At 41.0% G+C, this 9,557-nt stretch overlaps 1 protein-coding gene across 2 annotated transcripts; it reads left to right on the top strand.

Moving 5' to 3' along the window:
• The first annotated feature begins 921 nt into the window (after nt 1-921).
• On the top strand, nt 922-8,445 carry LOC123165123 (ABC transporter G family member 48). Of its 2 annotated transcripts, none has more exons than XM_044582757.1 (18): nt 922-1,597; nt 2,022-2,074; nt 2,173-2,463; nt 2,548-2,638; nt 2,746-3,646; nt 3,753-3,913; nt 4,065-4,168; nt 4,305-4,470; nt 4,564-4,677; nt 4,793-4,908; nt 5,042-5,374; nt 5,488-5,778; nt 6,041-6,124; nt 6,351-6,484; nt 6,643-6,870; nt 6,975-7,146; nt 7,635-7,889; nt 7,994-8,445. In XM_044582757.1, exons 1-18 carry the CDS (start codon nt 1,483-1,485, stop codon nt 8,261-8,263), a joined length of 3,879 nt encoding a protein of 1,292 aa, XP_044438692.1. In that variant the 5' UTR covers nt 922-1,482; the 3' UTR covers nt 8,264-8,445. The 2 variants fall into 2 exon arrangements, with proteins under 2 accessions (XP_044438692.1, XP_044438691.1); XM_044582756.1 differs by having other exon boundaries at nt 1,990-2,074.
• Nucleotides 8,446-9,557: the final 1,112 nt, after the last annotated feature.

Genomic DNA, 9,557 nt, shown 5'->3' with positions numbered 1-9,557 from the left:
GTCAAACAGAGAATAACATATTTGAAGAAATACACATATGCCCCTTGCTCATCTCTGTCGGTCCAGAGGAAAGTATACGACAATGCATCTTTCACAGGGTCAAGATTTAATAGCATCATTCAAGCACATGACCATGTGAATCAGGAAAGCAACAACAAGAAGGAAAACTCTGCAAACACCATAATAGATGTGGAGGCAGCAATGGAGGCGGCGATTTGGATCTGAGCCCAGATTTGAACAATAAAATAGGTAAAAAATAGTTTTAAAAATCTGGATTTTTTTTGCAACAAGATGCTCAAATGCATGATCACCGTGCAAAAATTGATGAAAGTTTTGACATTTGAGGAGCTCGTGGCAAAAAAGAAATATTTCAGGCGTCTAAGAAACTTTTGAAAGTCGCATTGTTCATGCCTGATTTTATTTTGCCACGGGCTCCTCGAATGTTCAAACTTCATTAAAAAAAATCACGGAGTTAACGCACAGGAGCATCTTGCGCCAATTTTTTTCTGAAATTTCTTGATTTTACGGAGAGAGTACTACCCATTAGTGAAGGCTACCTATCATTTTTAAATATATTTAGGTCGGGAGTCTTTCCCCCTATGAAAGCACGCACATACACTGTGCCCCTATATGCATCTCCGAGAGACTGAGCTATCATATCATCTTGAGATTTTACGAAGACACCGTAGGTTCCTCGTAGTAGACAGAAACGTCTCTTCCCATTGAACACGCATCACCGAAAATCCTAAAATAAATCCAGAATAAATGCGAGCATCAGGACTTGAACCCTGAAGCGCTGAGATATCATTGTCCACCTAACCGTCCAATTATAGGTTGGTTTGCTCTGCATCATTTGTTGTTTGAGCCTTGATGAAATGACTAACATAGTGTGCTGCCGAGCTGTGGTTCAGAGAACAAAAAAAACACATAAGGGACAGAGTGGTTGAGCCACAGCTCGGAGAAGTAATTCAGATGAGCATAGGGGAGCCTATGCTCCACACCCGCCGCTGCTCCCTCTACACCCGTACAACCACCGCAGCTGCTCTCCGCACCCGCCCTTGCCTACCTGCCGACGTACCGGGAAGAGAGAGGACACCACGAGAAAGAGACAGGGGAGAGGGGCAGCAGAGACCTCGACCTGCGCCGCCGGCCCTTACTTCGGCGGCGGAGATGGGACACGCGCGCTGGCTCCAATGGCGAGCGTCATGGAGGTGTTCGACGAAATGTCTTTAAGAGGCCAAGGCGTGTGCTATGCTAGCTAAGTCGTGGTGAAGTCACTCTTACCACGGGAAGGAAACAGAGGCCAATTAGGCGCTTCTTGCCCTATCATGAGCTAATTCCTTGCTTGTTTCTAACACTGGTTGCTTATTCACATTTTGCATGATCTACCCATAATTATCCATTACCGTGCATATTAGGCGTATATGCATCGTCATTATTCACACTAGGCGTATATGCATCGTCGTGGATGAATTGAATTTGATGGAATGTTTACACCACGACGACGACGACAGGGTCTTATTGGACGATTTGGCTCCTCAAACAAGAGGACCACTACCGTACTCAAACACGCATATGGCATCCTCAAACCATCCAGGTAACAACCAAATCATCACATTCTTCTTCCTGCAATTGTTTCTTTTATTATGCCAGCAAGAACAATAACTGTAGCAGGCTCATTATCTCCCTCACATGTCTCTCATGCACATCCTGAGCCAATATCAATTTATTACGTTACATCTAGTTTCGTGTTTTTAGATACTGCAGGTAGTCCCCAAAATCGGTTTTCAGTATGTAGCAATCATCCTTCCTGCAAGAAAAACAAGTCGTTCATTTTATTGCTTTCCACTAAATGTAATCTCAAAAGGAAAAAAAAATACACAGTGGCTTTCCTCAAATACAAACTCACCAAGGAAAAGGAAAATGCACAGACTGATCAACTGTACCTTTTGAAGCAAAGTAAGTTTTCGACATGCATATTGTTTTCAGGATGACCCTTCTTCTTGGACCTCCTTCTTCAGGAAAGAGCACACTTATGCGAGCCCTTACAGGGAAGCTTGACAAAAGCCTCAAGGTTTTAACTCATCTTGTTAATTTTTTGCTTATGCATTATGATCACATCCATATAAGATAAAAATAATCACCATCCTTTGGATACTTCAACACACCCAGGTATCTGGCAGCATCACATATTGTGGTCATACTTTTTCCGAGTTCTACCCTCAGAGGACCAGTGCGTATGTCAGTCAGTATGATCTCCACAATGCAGAGATGACTGTAAGAGAGACATTAGATTTCTCCAGGCGATGCTTGGGTATCGGTGCCAGATATGACATGCTTGCGGAGCTCACTGCAAGGGAGCACGAGGCAGGCATAAATCCAGATCCTGAGATCGATGCTTACATGAAAGCTACTGCAGTGCAAGGACATGAGACTAATATTATAACCGATCTTACTCTGAAGGTGAGCTTTGACTATTCTATGAACTACATGGAGGTCTCTAGCAAAATATTGCACGCTGAGTCTAAAAAAAAAACCTCCCATTAGGTGCTTGGGCTTGACATTTGCGCCGATAACATCGTCGGTGATGAGATGACCAGAGGAATTTCTGGAGGGCAAAAGAAGCGTGTCACAACTGGTATGCACGCACACCTACATAGAATAAGCTCCTCCGCTCAACTCATTGTAGAAAGGAATTTCTCACTTAATTAATGTTATGCTAATATTCACTTCTGTTGATGGCAGGGGAGATGTTAACAGGACCTGCAAGGGCTTTGTTCATGGATGAAATTTCCACTGGTTTGGATAGCTCTAGCACATTTCAGATTGTAAAATATGTAAGCCAATTGGTCCATGTGATGAATGACACTGTGATGATCTCCCTTCTACAACCACCGCCAGAGACCTACAACTTGTTTGATGACATAATTCTCCTATCAGAAGGATACATGGTGTACCATGGGCCACGCGGGAACATCTTGGAATTTTTTGAATCCGCTGGTTTCCGGTGCCCGGAGAGGAAAGGAGTTGCTGACTTCCTTCAAGAGGTCACTTCCAAGAAAGACCAGCAACAATACTGGTATCTTGACCAGGAGCAGTATCGTTATGTGCCAGTCCTAGAGTTTGCTGAACATTACAAGTCATTCCATGTGGGTCAGCAAATGCTGGAGGAGCTGAAGATTCCTTTTGAAAAATCCAAAACCCATCCTGCCGCGTTGACCACGTCGAAGTATGGGCAATCCAGCTGGGAGTCATTCAAGGCAGTGATGTCGAGAGAACAACTATTGATGAAGCGCAACTCCTTCATCTACATCTTCAAGGTCAGCCAGTTGATCATCCTTGGGCTCATGGCCATGACTGTATTCCTCAGAACAGAGATGCCCCATGGACAGATTTCGGACGGTGCTAAATTCTTTGGAGCTCTGACTTTCAGTTTAATCACCATTTTGTTTAATGGGTTTGCTGAGCTACAACTAACCATTAAGATCCTTCCTACGTTCTACAAGCAAAGGGATTTCTTGTTCTTCCCCCCATGGACCTTTGGACTGGCAAACATCATCTTGAAAGTTCCTGTTTCATTTGTGGAGGCTGGGGTGTGGGTTGTCCTCACGTACTATGTGATGGGCTTTGCACCTTCTGCAGGAAGGTATCCATCCGTATATAAATAATAATAATACTTGTGCTCATTCCATTTTCTGCATTTTAAAGTTTTGAATTGATAACTCCATTATTCATCTATCTACTCATTATAGGTTCTTTCGCCAGTTTTTAGCTTTCTTCGCTACTCACCAAATGGCAATGGCTTTGTTCCGATTTCTTGGTGCTATTTTGAAATCAATGGTTGTTGCCAACACTTTTGGGATGTTTGTTCAACTTATTATTTTCATATTTGGAGGATTTATCATCCCTAGAGGTAAGCATGCCTTCATGATAAAACCATTCATATTTAAAAAAAAAATTTAAATCATTCATATTTCACTATCTAGGCACGATAAATCAGCTATCTACGTCTCATTTGCATGGATCAAAGTAACCTTCTCCGTCCCTAATTTTGATGTGGACAGGTGACATCAGACCATGGTGGATCTGGGCTTACTGGGCATCTCCTATGATGTATAGTCAGAATGCAATATCGGTCAATGAATTCCTTGCCAGTAGGTGGGCCACTGTAAGTTTTTCTCAGAACACTGTATTATTTTTCTTTGATTTCTTTAAACTGGGATAGTGAGGAGATCATTATATCTTAGTGTGATGTAAAGGTGGCAACATCTCAACTAATACGTGGCCTTTCATTTGTACTACAGCCAAACAATGATCCTACTATTGATGCACCAACGGTAGGAAAGGCTATTCTTAAATCCAGAGACTTGTTTACTGGAGACTGGGGCTTTTGGCTTTCCATAGGAGCCGTTATAGGATTCACTATTTTGTTCAACATCTTATACCTTCTGGCCCTAACATACTTGAGCCGTGAGTATCATTATTTTCTGTTGGCTAAGATTATTGTTTGATGCCTTAGTGAGCAAGTTACATACACACTACATATGCTCTGTTTTCTTCCAGCTAGCGGTAGATCAAACACATTAGTTTCAGATGAGGAGAATGAGAATGGCACAAACAAAGAGCAAATGTCAGAAGCCAGTGTGTCATCTACTATGCCATCTTCAATACCTATGGGTGAGATCTTTAATTATCCATCTTAGACTATTGCAGTTCTCAAGCTTATGAAATATTTATCAAGTCGATTGATGCCTTAATAACAATACTAATTAGTCACTATCTACGCTTGCAGTTTCTACAGGTGCCAAGGAAGCCACAAATAGGCCAACTCAGTCACGAACTACCTTGCCTTTCCAGCCTCTTTCACTTTCCTTCAACCATATAAACTATTGGGTGGATATGCCTGCGGTAAGCCTACCTATCGCCATCCCACACATATCTTATTAGGACATAACTTTGTTACTTGTATGGTAAACTTATCTGCTGATGTGGACAAAAAAAACTCAGTTCTAACACTAAAATGTGTCATCTTGTGTTTCAGGAAATGAAGGAACAAGGATTCACAGAAAGTCGTCTCCAGTTGCTCTCTGATATCAGTGGTGCATTTAGGCCAGGAGTTCTGACTGCACTAGTTGGTGTGAGTGGAGCTGGGAAGACCACTCTAATGGATGTCCTGGCAGGAAGGAAAACCAGTGGAGCTATTGAAGGAAGTATCACCCTCTCCGGTTACCCTAAAAAGCAAGAAACTTTTGCCCGCATTAGTGGCTATTGTGAACAGATTGATATCCATTCACCAAATGTTACAGTATATGAATCCATTCTGTACTCTGCCTGGCTGCGTCTTTCCTCAGATATTGATGACGCTACGAGAAAGGTACATATTTCAAGCCATTTTTCATACTCAAGTAAACATGTGATGTTCTATATATTTGAAACTTCAAATTATTTATTTTGTGTGACTAAAGAAATTAATCTTCACTCACATAGATGTTTGTGGAGGAAGTCATGACCCTTGTAGAACTTGATGTGCTGCGTAATGCTATGGTTGGTCTCCCTGGAGTTGACGGGTTATCGACTGAACAAAGAAAGAGACTGACAATTGCTGTGGAGCTAGTAGCAAATCCTTCAATTATATTTATGGATGAGCCAACTTCTGGTCTTGATGCTAGAGCCGCAGCAATTGTCATGAGGACAGTGAGAAATACAGTCAACACTGGGCGTACCGTGGTTTGCACGATCCATCAACCAAGCATTGATATATTTGAGTCTTTTGATGAGGTTCGCTCCTCTCCCTCCAAGAAAATAATCGGTTATATATAGTTTACGGTTTTCTATGTTAGTGTCTGGTATACACTTTCTTATGTTCTTCATGACTTTTGACATAAGATGAAATTTAGGTGATGTAAAATTCAGGCGGTGTAGAATAAATGTTCTTCAACATGAGTGTTGGTTAGCGATATATATGTATATATTGTATAATTTTGTTATAACTGTGTTAGTTCTTGAAATGCAAGTAACTCACAGCCAGTTCCTTTTCTAGCTTCTGCTTTTGAAAAGAGGAGGGCGGGTTATTTATGCTGGTGAACTTGGTCGTCACTGTGAGAAACTAGTTGAATATTTCGAGGTAAGTTTCCTTTGCTTACATGTTTTAGTTCAGGGTAGCCAAGATTTTACTGATTCAATCAAGTCTGGAGGTAGCCAGGATTTTACTAGTTTTCAGTTTGACGGATAGACTACTTACAAATATGATCAATGGGCTTAGAAAAGTCATTAAAGACCAAACATACCTTGAACTCCTTGAAGATGTAGCAAAAGTAAGACTAGCCCATGAGGCTGCCATTGCATTGCAGGAAATTCCAGGTGTGGCTAAGATCACAAAAGGATATAATCCTGCAACATGGATGCTGGAAGTTAGCTCCACTTTAGCTGAGGCTCACTTGAACATAAATTTTGCGGAAATTTATGCTAATTCCATTCTTCATAGGTAAGTAGACCCAGTCATTGAACATAACCTTTCACCATTATTAACTAGTTGTCATTTCCACTAAAACAAATACATATGCTCTTGAAATGAAGTGCCAAAAAGGCAGTTGTTTTCATTTATACTATCCACAAGAATTCACATTTGTTAAATATGGCCAGGAAAAACCAAGACCTTATTAAGGAATTGGGCGTTCCCCCTCCAGGCTATCAGGATCTCTCATTTCCTACAAAGTATTCTCAAAATTTCTACAACCAATGTGTTGCAAACTTCTGGAAGCAATACAAATCTTATTGGAAGAATCCACCCTACAATGCCATGCGCTATCTTATGACGTTGCTCGATGGTCTTGTATTTGGCACTGTGTTTTGGCAAAAAGGAACAAAAATGTATGATCCTATTTTCTTGCTATAATCGAGGCTTGAGAGGATGATACATTAATTTAACTCTATGGAGGCACTGATATTTTCTCATCTGGTTAATTTTTGGCTAGAGAATCGCAACAAGACTTGTACAATCTACTTGGGGCCACTTATGCTGCTGTCTTCTTCCTTGGGGCTACCAATTGCTTCACCGTTCAGCCTGTTGTGTCAATTGAGAGAACAGTTTTCTACCGTGAAAAGGCGGCAGGGATGTACTCTCCATTATCCTATGCATTAGCTCAGGTAATTTCTTGATCAATTTGATACTCATTTTGATTGAAATTTAACACTCCCTCCGTCCCAAAATAAGTGTCGTTGCTTTAGTACAACTTTGTACTAAATGAGCGACACTTATTTTGGGACGAAGGGGGTAGTTTGGATGCACTGAGCTTGTTCAGGGTGAAGGTATGAGCCCATACTATTCCAAATACAAGGAGCCCAAGTTCTGAAGTTGCTATGATTATCACTTAGCTAAAAATTAAGAAACAATTAGAAACCTCAAATCAGGGAGGGTGAAAAACTAGATTTTTTTAAAGAATTAACAACGACCTGCTTATAATATTATAAATTGAATGAGTTTAATAAAGTAAAAGTGGTGAAAGGTTTGATTTTGTTTGTGAATCATTTTGGCCTTATATAGCTCCTCTTTGAAATTGTCCGCTGAACATTTGAGATATGAACAAGTTTTAAATCCATCCATTCTCAAAATTGTGCAATTTTTATTTGTGCAGGCATGCATGGAGATCATCTACAACATCCTCCAAGGGATGTTATACACAATCCTCATCTATGTGATGATTGGATATGACTGGAAAGTTGACAAGTTCTTCTATTTCATGTTCTTCATTATTGCAAGCTTCAACTACTTCACATTGTTCGGCATGATGTTGGTATCATTGACTCCGTCTGCAATGCTTGCAAGCATACTCGTATCCTTTGTACTCCCTCTCTGGAACCTGTTTGCTGGGTTCCTCGTTGTCAGAACAGTAAGCAAGCTAAGATTAACCGTGTTACGTGTCAATTAACCAAATTCGTTGATTAAGGATTGTTGTGATGGATGTATGGATGGTTGTTGTTTTTATTGTTGCAGGCGATACCGATTTGGTGGAGGTGGTACTACTGGGCCAACCCAGTGTCTTGGACCATCTATGGTGTTGTTGCATCGCAGTTTGGTGACCATGGCGGTTCTCTGCTAGTCCCCGGTGGGAGCCCTATGGTGGTGAAGCAATTCTTGGAGGATAATTTGGGCGTGCGGCATGATTTCCTTGGCTATGTTGTCCTAGCCCACTTTGCTTACATCATTGCCATCTTCTTCGTCTTCGGCTACTCCATCAAGTTCTTAAACTTCCAAAAACGTTAGGCAGTGTGCAGTCCGTTTTGGCGCAATGAAGTGATGTGTATATATGTATAGTACAAGCAGTAGGGTTCAGAGACTCTACATAAACTCCATTGTTATATAATCGAGAGTTGGTAGTGATATACCTGATTCTACTATTACAATATTAAATAAATTAAACAAATATAGAAAAGTTCTTTTTGGTCCCTCAGCGTTGTGAAAGTCTATGTTTGGTCATCAACTCTATGTTAGTTATCCCTGACCCTCAAGTCTCAAAAACGTGAAATGTTGTTATTTTCTCACTGAAAGCTGATGGTTAGAGCATTAGTGACTGTATCAGTAAAAAAATTGAGGAATCACCGGGTGGCGTCCCTCCACCTAAATATATTGCTCAAAAGGGGCAGTGGGTTTAAGAGCAATTACCCAAGCTCATGAGAATTATAGAAATGCGCAAGCGTGAGGAGGGGAATGCCAACACAAGGAAGTGGACTCCTTCATGAGAGTCTTTTTTAAGTCTGTGTCCAGAGGTCTAGATCATCAGTACATCGTACATTGTATGGAGATGACCGAATGAATGTCTTTCCTAGAAAAACCTTGGTGTTTCTTGCCTCCCATATCTTCCATAGCATTAGTATGACAATGAGGCTCCATATGTCAGGATTGGAGGCTAGCGGTGTAGTCTAGTCCCAAGGGTAATCGATTGATGTTGGAGTAGAGAGGCCCACCCTTTTCCAAACAACATGATCACAAGACCTACACAAGTAACCACATATTGTTTAGTGAATTGCGACCTTCAGGTGACGTGTGTTGGTATCAATGAGGAGCCAAGATAATATGAGAATAACGGGAAGCCACAATATTTAAAGCATTGGTCCGGTCTAATGGCCTTAATTACCGAGTTGACCATTGCAAATGGTAACGGAAGGAAGGACAATAGAATCAAACAATCCTGACAAGAGGAGTTTGGCTATTCAAGGGTTATATACTCACCATGACCTAAATTTCTCTGCGCCTAACTTCTGTATTGCAGGAAAACCATAGTTTATTCCCCATTCTTTACTTTTATGTCCTTTGCGTGTAGTCTTAGTTTTAGCCTATTTATTTTACATTGTAATCATTTGTCTTCGGTCACCATTGTAATCCTTGCAGATAACAAAATAGTCAATTCACACGAGACTTATGACAACTCGTGTGTGATAGAAACATTCACGTTAACACTTGCATCCTGCTCGTTGTGGGAACGATGCTATATTGGATACTTAAACGAGAGTGTTGGGCAACTAGCCATGTGTGTCTTGCAGGATATCAAGTATTTTCT

Source organism: Triticum aestivum, chromosome 7D (genome assembly GCF_018294505.1).
Source record: "Triticum aestivum cultivar Chinese Spring chromosome 7D, IWGSC CS RefSeq v2.1, whole genome shotgun sequence".
Classification (NCBI taxonomy): domain Eukaryota; kingdom Viridiplantae; phylum Streptophyta; class Magnoliopsida; order Poales; family Poaceae; genus Triticum; species Triticum aestivum.
This window is presented reverse-complemented; position numbering and strand designations above follow the sequence as displayed.